The sequence below is a fragment of the Tinamus guttatus genome, unplaced genomic scaffold (assembly GCF_059628265.1).
Source record: "Tinamus guttatus ecotype Peru unplaced genomic scaffold, ASM5962826v1 Tinamus_guttatus_pri_ptg000119l, whole genome shotgun sequence".
NCBI classification, from domain to species: domain Eukaryota; kingdom Metazoa; phylum Chordata; class Aves; order Tinamiformes; family Tinamidae; genus Tinamus; species Tinamus guttatus.
In genome coordinates, this window is record NW_028288653.1 from 1,360,106 (window position 1) to 1,373,194 (window position 13,089).

At 40.8% G+C, this 13,089-nt stretch overlaps 1 protein-coding gene across 1 annotated transcript in view; it reads left to right on the forward strand.

The window, feature by feature from the left end:
• Nucleotides 1–13,089, forward strand: part of ITGA9 (integrin subunit alpha 9) — a 194,665-nt gene that overhangs the window by 146,689 nt on the left and 34,887 nt on the right. The window contains exons 20-23 of the mRNA XM_088521367.1: nt 998–1,077; nt 4,062–4,151; nt 6,726–6,834; nt 9,393–9,500. Of these exons, the coding sequence (XP_088377493.1) occupies nt 998–1,077; nt 4,062–4,151; nt 6,726–6,834; nt 9,393–9,500 (387 nt within the window). The remainder of the gene's footprint in view (nt 1–997; nt 1,078–4,061; nt 4,152–6,725; nt 6,835–9,392; nt 9,501–13,089) is intronic.

Consider the following 13,089-nt stretch of genomic DNA (forward strand, 5'->3'; position numbering starts at 1 on the left):
ATAGCTTTTTGTATTATGTTTCCTGGTAGCTTTCTAAAGAGGATTTTGTTCAGGTAGTTGAAGATAAGCTCATAATATTTCAAAATGAAGCTGGGCTCTTTCTGCCACAGAACAGATCTGTATAAATCACTGATCTATCATCCAGAAATTGAGAAGAGGAGAAATATTTTCATCATAATCTGAACAAAATGAATTTGAAACTTTACAGAACATATGAATTTAAAAATTATTCTTTTCCATTGACGCATGAAATGTTTTAAGTACTTTTGTCTGTAACATGCTCTTCTAATTTTTTAGATGGTAAGAATAAATACATTAGAAAATATTTTCTGAAATGTAAGGCTCTTAGTGTTTTACTTCACAATAGAGTAGTTAGATTATCTTCATTTTTTCAACTAACTACTGAAATTGTCATGAATTTGCAAACTGTTTCACTCAGCCGCAAACTGTTCAGGAGTCACAGATAAGAAAAATTTGTGGAATATTTATATACCACTATAATCGTCATCAAAGTAGATTTTCTTTTCAAAATTGGCATCTGATTTTATCCATTTGATGAGTGGCATGAAGGCTGCTATAGTTTGCGTAAGTGTTTGCAAGTCTCTGTGCGTGTTTGTGATATGACTTTTATCCCCCCTCAAAGCTTTTCTTTGCCAAGAAGTAATCTACACATTGGTGCTGAGGTAGTGGGTCCACTTATACCAGAGGGCTGCTCCACTGGCAGATGATGTGCTTAAAAAATACCTTTGAACAACAATTCTAATGAAGGCCTGTTCACAGCAAAGGAGCAGTCTGACTCTTTAGTACGGAAAACAGAGCTGCAATTTCTGTGATTTAAAAGCTCTTTGGTAGTAGAGGAGGTACTCCTTAAACATATCAAACTATGCTACTATTGTACAGTCAGGCCAGTAAAGTATAATGGATATGTGAAGTTTCAGAATAAATATATTTTGAAGTAATAAATATTATCACTAAATGTTCCTTTTTCTTTGTGCAGTATGAGTTCAGTGTGATCTTTGACACAAGTCACTTGTCTGGGCAGGAAGAGACACTTACTTTCCTCGTCACTGCTCAAAGGTAAGGGAACCTCTGCGTGTCTTGATGACTTGAAGGCTCCTTGTTTCATGAAGGGTATATTGTGCTTGTTTGACAAGCGTGAGATGGAAGTCCTGGACATGTATGTGTTTGTATAAAAGATGAGGCTAAATGATTGGAGCTAAATGCCTGCATTTTGGTGACACAGAGCAGCTGTGTGACCCAGCCTTCTGCAGAAAGGGGTAGGATGGTGCTTGTCCGCTAGGCAGTTGCAATTCTGAAGGAGCATTTTGTGCTCTCTCAGTCGGAAGGTCCTTGTGTTTCTGTGTCCATCCCTTTGGGCCCTGTATCAAGCTCAGCTCAGCTGCATTTGACAATCAGCACCAGGCAGACCCATTTGTTCCAGCTTTTGAACAAAGTAAGTGTGCTTGGATGCAAACCAAAAAAAAAAAAAAAAAGACAAATGCATTCATCAGATGATGAGGGATCTTCAGTGACAGCTTCCAAAGTTGCATACCCATTTTTCTCCCTGGGGATCTTTAACAGAGTGCATGGAACAGCTGATGGAGCTACTTCCCAAAGGGTGGCACAAACTCTGTGTAGTAGGGTGCTGCCAATCTTAACCAGTGGTGGTACGATGTGTGCACAAGGATTTGATCTTGAGCAAAATAAAAAGTGTAACGTAATCCCTGTGCTTCCTAAGATGATTTGCCATGTAGAAGCAAACTCCTTGGGTGATTGCTGCCAGACCCTATCTGTATTTGCTTGGGGATTGCAAGTAGCATGGTTTAATAACCCTGCACTAAATCACTGCTCCAATGTGTGGGGCGCGTGACTGGGTGTTGGGTGTGTGACCACTTTCCCTTCTATGCAAGTGGGCCAGTTTCATACCCACCTGTGTCCAAATAAAGATGCCCAGTCTGAATTCTCCTCCCCAGTTAGAAGTCCCTGCAGAACAGCTGGGGATGAGCAGTTACTGTGCGTGAGTGTAATCTTTCCCCTCCAGTAACAGGGTGGGTGAGGAACAAGGTTCTGCAGCATGTGGGGTGGGTACGAAATACTGCAAATGAGACCTTGCAGCAGAAGGGCAAGACTGGGTCTTACATCCTAGAGAAGTTTTATTCTCCATGTAGTTTATCTTGTGTTCAGGTGACCTGTAATGCTTCTAGGTCAGTGAGCTACATCAAGAGCTGCTGTACAAATGCCAGCACTCGCAAAGATAAGTCAGGAGCACTCTAAGTTGGCCCAGCTGGTGATTTCCAGACCATCCCTTTCATCTGCTTGCCCTGCACAGCACAAGGCTTTCCTCAGGAGCCTCCGAGTGCTGAGCCCTCTCTGTTGGAAGGGTTGGTCTGTGTCTTTGAGTGGGGTGAGGAAGCAGCTAGTGCTAGAGTGCAGAAGCCCAGAAGGGTTCAGATGAAGTTTCTTGTTTCAAAAGGAAAGTTTCTTATTTTCAAATGTCTTGAGTGTGGAGAACTTCTGGATTATACCACGCTCTCATGGAAAAGTAAAAATTGCCCTTCAAGTGTCCACTTAACCTTTCACTTGTAACTACAAATTTGGCAGCAGCATCTGTAACAAGAGACTGATTCTATACTAGGTGAAAGTGATCAGGGGATGAAACATTGCATTTATTATTTTTTTTTTAAAAAATGGTACAATCAGCCTTGTCTAAGTTAGTGGAGTGAAAAACCTGTCTAGATCAACCATCCAGGTGTATTCTCTTTTTCTGTTCCTTTTAAAACAGATAAGCATGCACAGAGCAGACCTCCTGTGAAATTCTGCTTACTCGTTTTACTTGCTCCCATGGTAACTTGATATTTGCATTGGATGAAAAGTATCTCCCTTTTGGACTCTCTTTTGAGCTTTTATTAAATGTTTTTGCCTAACTTGATTAAAAGTTAGTGGGTTTTTCTTTCTGGGCCATAGCATTGCTTATTAGCAGACATAACCAGTGGCCGTTGCAGAACGCTGAGCTGTAAGTATGTAGCCAGCAGGTTCTGTTTTCATAATCTGATTGACAACTGTCATCATCTGCGAGGTATCATGCAAGATGTTTTGCAGAATGACATACTGTCTGCTGTAGCCTCTGTAGGTCTCTCCTGAAATAAATAGGTTCACATCTTTAGCTTTGCCAGGCGGATAGATTTGTGAGCAAATGTTATGAAATGCAAAGTCGAAGTGATCCTTCATTCATTTTGAAGAAATTGGAACTGTATGTTATAAATATTTCTCAAGATTGTTTTTCTGCACTGTCACACACCGAACAGGCTTACTGTTGGAATTAAAATGTTTCCAAGTTTGCCTCCTGGACATGCATTTCAGGAATCCTTTGCAGAGTTAGTACTGAAGAATTTACCTCTGAAATGCAAGCAAGAGATGATCACTAGTTTTTCTCTTTCTTTCTGCACTTTGACCATTCAATATGTCATTTCAATGTTTGAAAATTAAAAGAATGGGGAAAAAAAAGAAAATTGACTAAATACATGTATTTGGGAAATGGAATGATTGAGTGTTTGGGGTCAGTTCAGTGCGAGGGTCTAAAGCGCAAAGCTGCTCATAGTGCTGCTGCTTTACTGTGAAGCTGCAAAGAAAGCACCATTTTGTTTACTGAAGCAAGAGCTTCCGTGCTCCTCTCAAACTGAAGGAAAATCTGTCTGGGAAAAGAACAGATCCTCTCATTTGAGTCCAGATGTCCTTGTTTCTGCCCAGAGTGCAACGCTTGCTGTAGCTTTGCGCTTCCGTTTGACATCCCACATCGCCCTGCTCGAAGATAGGTTTTCACTGTGTGCCTGATCACTTCACAGCCACAGAAAAGAGCCAAGCAGATCAAGCGTTCTGTGTGTGCCCTCTCCAAAGTGTGATAAACACATGTAACTTGTTATCTTTAAGAGGCTTCTTAAGGAGTGACAACATCACTCAGAGAGCCTCAGAGGAAGAGGCAGAAAGATGGTAGCTGGGTAACTGTGTGATTTATTGCAAAGGTTGTGGGTTTACAGCATGTTTCTCTTTCTTTCTTGATGCAGTGGCAACCTAGAACGCACTGAGTCTCTGCATGATAATACTCTCACCCTGTCAGTACCCCTGATGCACGAGGTAGACTCATCTATCAATGGGTAAGTACTGGTCATTGGATGAAAACAACAAAAATAATAATAATCCTAACAATAACATGTGAGTCTGTGGAAAATTACATTCTTCTCTCTGTTTATATGCAGCTAGAATGTTGGTTTTTCCTTGTTTCTCAGACCCTGGAAATATGGACAACCTCATTCGTTATCTGGGAATTTTATTTATCATTCCTTTCATTCCACACTGTACCTCTTTCTTGCTCCATTTTAAGTAGCACTAGTTTAGTTAGCATGAAATTAGTAAGAGATATTTTAGTAATTTTGTTTGAATTCATGTGAATTGTATGGATATGATGGACCTTAAAGTAAAATGAGAGAAAGTAAATCACATCTTGTTCCTTGCGACATGCCTAAAGGATGTGGTTGAGAATTGCCAGGCCAAAGGTCAGGGTCAGATGTTCTGGGATTTTAAGGAGCCTGGGGAGGTCTAGCTGTTTGTCTTTCTGTTTAATTTCACAATTAGAAGTTGCCTCTGTTCCCTTTCCCACTGCCTCTGTTCCCTAGTCTGCCTGGCATCTGATAACAGCAGAGAGACCCCACTTGTTCCTTTGACTGAAATACTTGTATAACATCTAGCACTGTCATCTGCTGGAGCTGGAGGTGGGCAAGTTCCTGGTTTTGTCCTCAGGGGTCTCGCCTTCCCCTTTCAGCATGACAGATTTAGGCGCAGGATCAAAACTTGAAGGTGCAGCCTCAACAGCTGGGCCATCCTCGAGCACAGGCAGCGTTGGGTTGGAACTGGGTCATCTGGTCACGAGAGGTGAATTAGCATCCACACAGACTGAGAAGCTTGACACTTACCTTTAAACTGGGGAAGCAAAGGCTCATCAGCAAAGCCCCCAAGAGGTCCGTGTCTGTTTTAGCCACCATTTATTGCAAGCTCAAGAAGAGTATGTACTGCCTAAATGACCAAAGCAGCGTGCTACTTATGTGGGGAAGAAGTCACCTGCACTGACACGTGATTTGGCTGAAAGGCTGAATAAACTCAGGCTAGGTTTGATCACATAAGGCTGAATTTGCCTCTCATGGCATAGGAGCAAAATGCCTTAGTTACTGCCACAGTAGTCAGAGTGGGTGGAAGATAGGCTGAACCTGCTCAGAGAAATGAAGAGCACCGTCAGACCTCACAAGACAGCTAACAGGAGCACAGAGCTCCTCCATGATGAGAATACAGTCCCAACATTGTATTTCAAATGTTTTTGCATGTTTTTATAGTTGCAGATTGGACAGCAATTAAAATCACTCTATCCCTTGCTTCTGGATGCCGTGAGAGCTTTACAGATACAAAAGCTTTGGTCTGTGTCTTTAGATCTTTGTCACCTGCAGAATATCACATGCCAAAAGCCTGATACACTTTGGGCTTCTTACTTTCCCTTCAGAATGTACTTTTTCAAAGAGTGGACCCTCGGAGTTTGTACACTGCATTGAACTGACTCTGTGGATTGTTTTCTGCTTTAACATAACTTAAGCTTAGCTCACATAGTGCAAGAATGTTCCCAGACTTGGAAACATTAGTAGTATTTTTTCAGGCAGTGTTCTTTTAAGGATTATTTTTATTAGTTATTCTATATCTGAGTCTACGAGAGAGAACCTCAGTCCTGGTCATAAGTAGCCCGAAAAGATCTGTATTCTCCTTGAGAGGAGCCTTCTGGTACAACACTGTAGAGGGGAACAGCAAATCTGTGTCCTGCAGATGCTGGCGTAGGAGGCAGGCCAGGAGGAAGGAAGACATGTACCAAGGCAGGCTCAAAATCCGGGCTTAAAAACCCGTGATCCAGACGGCAGCCTGGAAGGAAAGCATGGCTTTGGGTAGGCCCTCACTACGGTCTGCCTGAAATGTCATGAGGACCCTTTGCAGCCAGTGGAACAGCCCTGCGATTAGGAGAAGGCACAAGGATGATGAAAACATTTTTGGTCCTCTTCCCTGGGATTTTCAAGTTCTCTGTTGTGCCTCCAAGTCTTCCCTGATTAAACCACAGTGTTTTTGGTGCTGTAATAAGAGCAGTTGAAGAGCCTTGGCCACCATAGCTCAAAGCGAGTCATACCCTCCTCTGGGCTTTCCTTTCTCCATGTGTTAATAGTAAAGGTTGTGAAGGGCAGATCATTAATGAAGTGCTTATTCATGAAATGCTCTGTGAAACAGTAGTTAAAATTGAAATGTTATTTACAGGATTATGTAACTGAAATAATTCCTATCAGTAATTGATTTCTCAGATGAATTTAGTAGCATAGTCATCTCCTGCGTGACACAAGCTAGAGGACTTGCACAAATCACTCATGGCAGAGAGCCATGGACAGGAGGTTTTGTGATCAGGCGGGAGAAGGAGGTGTAATCAGAGAAGTCTGCTTTGCTGGCAGCATGTTAAGCCTGGTCAGTTGAGATGCTAGTGCTGTTAAGAGGAAATGAAATCACAAATACTGACTTAAAATATTAAAGTATTAAATGGTTCTACAGAATACTCTGTGGTTGAAATGTGAGAGGTGTGATGCATTTAGCCACAGATATATTTAGTTTTGGTGACAAGCGCGACTTACTAAATCAGTGTCTTGATCTTTCAGAGAGGTCTTCCCTACTTCCTTCTTCTATGGGGACTCTGTAGAAACTTCCAACTTTGTTCACTTGGAAAACCACGAATGTCTTTTCCAGTCTCTCAACTTCACATTACAGGTAAAGTTGGTCCCTTCTTGGTTGCCTTCTGTTTTTTGTACTGTTTTTATTTTGGGGGTGGCATGGGCTCTGGTGCATGTTGCCATGTCACAGTACAGTATGCTGTGCAAGGCGTGCTCGATGGGATGCCATAGGTACGGTGGGCAGTGGTGGCATATTGCCTTGTCTGAATACATTATTGCAAGAGTTACAAGTAAGACATCTCAATTCCTTAGGGGCTCCCTAAGGAATTAGCTGCTCCCACTTGTTTCCTTTTTACTTCTCATCACATGGGAGGGAAGAGCATTCAAGTGCCACATCTTAGATGCAGTGCCAGGTGAAAAGCAGAGTAACATATTTTTTTATGGCAGCAGCACCCAGGAAAAGGGAAGTGAGGGTTCATCCATGGGAAGGGTTCATTAAATGTCCCTTGGTGTGTGTTATGTATAGATTATGCTCTCATGGCAGTTAAATGGGTTGCAGAGAGAGCCAAATGTATGGAATACGTGTTTTAACAAGCTCTTGTGGTGGAACCAAAAGGAGCTTGTTTCACAGCTCGCCCCATATATGCTACAAGCACTTCAAATCCTTTTTGACCACTAGATGGAACCAGGGAATGATAAATCATGGAAAGGTGGGGGAATCATTTATTGTAGAAAAGTCTTTCCTTTTTTTTTCCCCTTTCTTTCTCCTAGGCATGAGTGCCACTCAGCACATAATGAATAACATGTGTCCACTCCTTGGGCCAGGCAATTAAGCCCCCACTGTCATGCTGTGCCCTTAGCTATTTACTGAGAAGGAGCGAAAGCAGGATTTCAGGCCATTAACCTTTGTGAAGGAGGCTGTTAATTCTGGCGATTCTCATTTCATTCTTGGGGCTTTATAGGTCTTTTTTTTTTTTTTTTTTTTCCCCATAACCAGTTATTGATTAGAAATAGATAAAGACCAGATGTACTGATGCTTTGACTAGATGATTATTTTCAGTAAAGCAAAGTGATAACGGTTGAGGAAGAGAGAATATACAGACAGAGCCACCCCTTGGCCTCCTCCATCCTTCTGTGTCTCATGAAAATGTTTGTAGGTTGTGATATCAGAAAAAAAATGTATTTTTTTACATATGGAAATAGAAAATAGCACTGTAACAAGTCACAGATCTGTTCTCTGGTAAAGTGGTAAACCTCATAACTATCTGTATCAGAGAGAAAGTGGGGAGTTTCAAAATGGGCAGAGCATGGTTTGTATCACTGTTTGCCTAATTGTTTTTAATGATTTGCCTGCTATTTATTAAACTTCTCCAGATGAAGAAAAATAGTTTCTTAACCCAAAACAAAAAGAGATGGTTTACAAAAAAAACACAGAGCTTCATTGGAATTTTTATATGTGAAAATCTATACTATGTCAGATGTTAATAGAGATCTGTGCATCAATTTTGTTGGAAACTAAGACATACAATCAAAATGTCTCTCCTGCGTTAACTCTTACATCTGATCGTGATGAGACAGTCCAGTCTTTTTTTTAAGTTAACTTGATGCGTTATGTTTGCATTTCATGCAGCATTTATCATGCTCCATTGTAGTGGGATTTCTCCCCCTGCCTGGAGCCTCAGGGTTTCTGTAAGGATTTGGCATCATGCACCGATCCTCTTTATCAGTCAGGCATTTCTTCAAATTTAAACAGTGTCAGAAGAATGAAAACCTGTTGTTGTTTTTGTTGTGTACACATATATGTACCTTACATGATTGGCAACTGATTGCTGCACCTTTAGAGAACACAGGAGTAGTGCAGATAAATATTCTAAAATGCAGAATACTTTTACTGTATGCAGTTATGTTTGTGGCATTAGAAATAACCAGGAAATCTATTTTCATTAAAAATGTTCCATGGTTTTTATTTTTTGAACAAAACCCCAGAACTTTTGGAGTTTTCACTGGATCCTTTTCAGAGGTGGAAATATTTTGATTTATTGTGGAAGGTTGTGGGGAAGTTAGTGAAGGCCAATTTTTCTACCATTTTTTTTTTAATTCAAATGAAAACCCCTGATTTTGAAGCGAAACTGTTCACATGGATTTCCTGGCAATTCAGTCAGAAAACGCACAGTCCAATAGTCACAGTTGTCATTATCTTGACTTCTGCCCCATAAGAAAATCATTTGCAGAATATAATGCCATGGTTACCAGATGGAAAGGGGAATGTTGATAGATACAGCAATATTTTCTGCAGCCTTCTGGATTTTGTTACTAAAGCATGCAAAGTAGCTTTAGCAATGTCTCTGTATGTAGAGTAGAAGTAGCATGTTATTTATTACTGATAACTAGTAATTATGCTGCAAAATGACTCTCACTTGATACATGAGATGTGCTTGAAGGCCGTCAGATAAGTGAAACCTTTGGCTGTGTCCTGATGCTTACAGGAGAAGTCTTTGGGGAGGCTGAAAAACTGCTGGTGGTGTTTTTTTTTTGTTTGTTTTGTTTTGTTTTTTTTTGCAAATTTACCAACCTTCCCAGGTCTGGCTACAGTAGCTTCTCATTTATGAATAGTCATAGATAGGCATTTATTTATATCTATGTTCACCCTTGAAGGTTTACAATGCTGGACCAAGCACTCTCCCTGGAGCTTATCTTGACATTTCATTTCCAAACCGCCTGTCTGCCACCGGAGCTGAAATATTTCACGTTCAGCAGATGATGGTGAGTACTTTTCAGTGCGTGCTGAGCAAAGAGAGGCACTGAGGAATATTGAAGAATGAATCAAAGAGTATTGAAGAGAACTGGGTGAATCAGCTGTCTTTTTCAGATAATAGAAGGTTCTTTGTACCTGTGGACAGATAAGTAGCTGTGTCAAATGGTTTAAAAAATGCAAATTAGAGCCCTGCCAGCTGTTAATTACTGTCCCTTACCAAGGAGCAATAGCCCATGTGCATGCCTGCTGTGCCACAGTGCAGCGTAAGTCTGGGTTAGTCTAATCCTGAAGGAAATGTGGATGATTCCCAGAATCACACCTCCAAAGAGGATTCAGACCACCCTGATTAAGTAGCGGATATAGTATGAGAAGAACATGTTACCCAGTTGACTCACATTCCCTCCTTTTTGGATATAGTCATTTGCAAAATGCTAGTTAGATCTGAATGCAATATCAATGTATATTATTCTATAATTATAGTCCGTATTACATTTTGCTCTTCTCAACTGTTTTAACAAAGGTAAGTAGCCCACACATTTTTTTTTTCTTTCAACATAACATTTTTCAAAAGATGGTGTTATGTCAACTACAAAGAAAGCCAAAATATGTTGTGGTAAAGGAGACACGTTCTTAGATTTCATCTCTAATTTATTATTTTCAAAGCTTCTGTTTAACCACTGAAATATCCTCATTTATACTGTGATGGCCAATAGAAGGAAAACCTCACTACTGAAGTAAAATTATCCCTGAAATTTGAAGTGCTCTGTTTTGTGTGAGAAGGAACCAGCTCCTTCCATCCGCTCAGGAGCTACTTGGGAAGAAGTATGACACTTCCTTTGTGGCTCCTTTTCTAGCAATTTGGCTGAAGAGTATTACCACCCTCAGGATGGAGGTTGTCAGTCAATCCGTGCAAATACAGCTCCAGTAAGACCTTCCTAAGCAGGTGTCTGGTCCTGTGCCATGCCAAGCTGCTGGCAGATAAAAGAACTAGCTATATATGGCTTGGCGGGGGGTGCTAAAGAGAGAATTGCCAAGAAATGGATTTGGGATAACTAGCATTGTATGAGGCACCAGTACTGCATAGACAAGAGTCAGTTCTTCAAATGGACTGAGTTAAATCTCCAGCCTGTGTTTTATTTTCCATGGCAATGCATTTAGTTTTTTTCAGTACAGTCTTCTATGCAGCAGATAACCTTCTCTTTGACATCTCTAAATGCAGGGGTGATGAGATCCTTTCAGGCACTGCTTGATTCTGTGCATTGACTATTCCAGAAGTCTTGGCAAAAATGTTATGGAAAAGCCACCTGTTTTGCATGCTTGAATCACCTGAGATGTATGCTACCCATAAAGTGCAAAAGTGCTGATTTCCAGGCAGTTTGTCGTTCTTCCACTCCCAAGACCCTGATTTCCCCTGCCAAGGATGGACTGGACCCTATGGTTCTGAATAGCTCATAGAAAAACAGCAAAAAGCTTAAACCTTGGGCTTAGCTTGTAAAGGGGCTGTATGTTTTCCATTGCCATTACTTTGGGTGGCTTACCTAGCGGAGGTCCAGCTGGCTACTGTGGCTTTGAGCACCATGCTGGAAACACTTGTAGGATCAGGCTCTACAACTCTTCTGATCAACTAGTTATGTTTCCTCAAGTGCTGCTTGACATCTTTCTTCTCCTTCACAGCTTGTAGAAATTTCAGACTCCCGTTGCGAAGCCAATTTGCATTGAAGGCCACATGTGAAGAGTGGCAGCAGGCAGGCATGGTGTCTGCAGGACACACTGGTGTACCCTACATCACATTGACTGCTGTTTGGGAGTCTAAGGCCTGTAGGATTTTCATACAGGTCTCTCCGAGCACCTCTGACTCAGTAATGACTTTGAGCCAAGCAAACCCTCCTTGGGGTAGTGGTGTAATCCCTGCTTTGCAGATAGTGAATTGAAACATTTAGAGCCTAAATGACTTGCCTGAGATCACACGGGAAATTTGCGTCAGAGCCAGGCACTGAACCCGTGTCTCTGCAGGCTTAGTATTTGAACAGGAAAAGCATCCTGCGCTCTTTCATCCTGCCTCCCTCCCACAGAGTTCTTATTGACTGAAAAGGGAACTAAAATCATGGAACTTTTCAAGACATCTTTTCTCAAACCGAATAGACTTAAAAAAAAAAAAAAAAAATCCCAGAAGCAACAGATTGGAATAAACTTTGGAAAATGGGTTAGAACAGCTGTTTTTCCAAAGGGTTTTTGTAAGTGTATTCATTAAAGATTTTTGAGCTTTTGCTTATTCTGAACTTTCCCAGAGTCTAGCCTGTAGCACAGAGCGAGTGTCCCTTCAGACAATGATGGTTTTTCCTGAAATTACACCTTTCTCTAGCTTTTCTAGGTGTCAGTATTGCCAGACTTTTCAGAATAGCTCTCAGAAGATTCATGGTACGGAGGTTTAGTAATTGACACTTACTTGCAACTCATGCTGCTGACATGGTGTTTGGGAGTTGAGGCCATCATCCTTTCCTATAAAAAGCCCCAAAATGCTTTTGTTACTTCTCTGATGTACTATAGTACAGCAGTGACATTTATGAGTAAAAACATGCGGAAAAACCGCAAGAGTGTGTGTCTCAAATATACTCATAGCACACCAAATTGTGCCAGGGGCTAATTCCTTCATATTGTGTTGAATTTTATAGCCTTCAGTCACAAAAAATAATAAGAGAGTCACATATGGCCCCCTGGAACTGTCTGTATCTCTAGGAGGTGTTAATGGGAATTATCTTGCTGCTTTTGGAGGAAATGACAGCTCTCATGCATCCGCTGTTCCTGTTGCTCCAAGCATTTGGCTATATTGCAAAAACTGCTTTAAGATTTTGTTCTGGAGCAATTCAGGTCACAAAGATGTTTGGGTGTTTGGAAGTCTGTTTTAGAGATACTCAGGCTCTCTTTGGGGGGCTCCAGGAGTGTATGCAGCATTTCCCCCAATGAATCCCATAATAAATAAAAGAAATAGGTCAACAGTAAAAAGCCAGAAAAAAAAGGAAAAAAATATGTAATTGAAAGAAAACTTAAAAAAAAAAAAAAGTGGACCTTCTTTTTAGTAGAAGTTTAAAACAGAAGGAAGTGCTAAAAATATTACAGGTGATTATAGTCATGGAATTTCACTGTTTATGTTGATTTTTACACAGGATATACTCAAGGTCTGCAGTGGTCATGCCATTTAGAAGCATAACGTAGAAAAGACGGATTAATACTTGATTGTGTTACACATTTTTGTATTTGCTTTCCTGCAGAGGCTTTAAGCCAAGATTTTAAAAAAATTAATGGAATACTTCAGCTTATAGGTGAAAGTGTTGTGATAGGCAAAGCATAGGTGAGTACACAGAAAGGCAGAATAACATATACAGTAGGAACAGTGTTAACAGGACTACAATTTTTCTACTCTTGAAGACATGGATTACTGTTTTTCAACAGGGGCAAGTACTGCTCATTAAACTTGTGCATAGCTTGGATTTTAACCAAACATAAAACTTGATTTTCAGCTGAAAGACTAGTAATTTCCTTTGAGTATCAAGCTAATTTGGAGGGCAGGGGAAACATTACTTTGACTTGCCAGCCAAG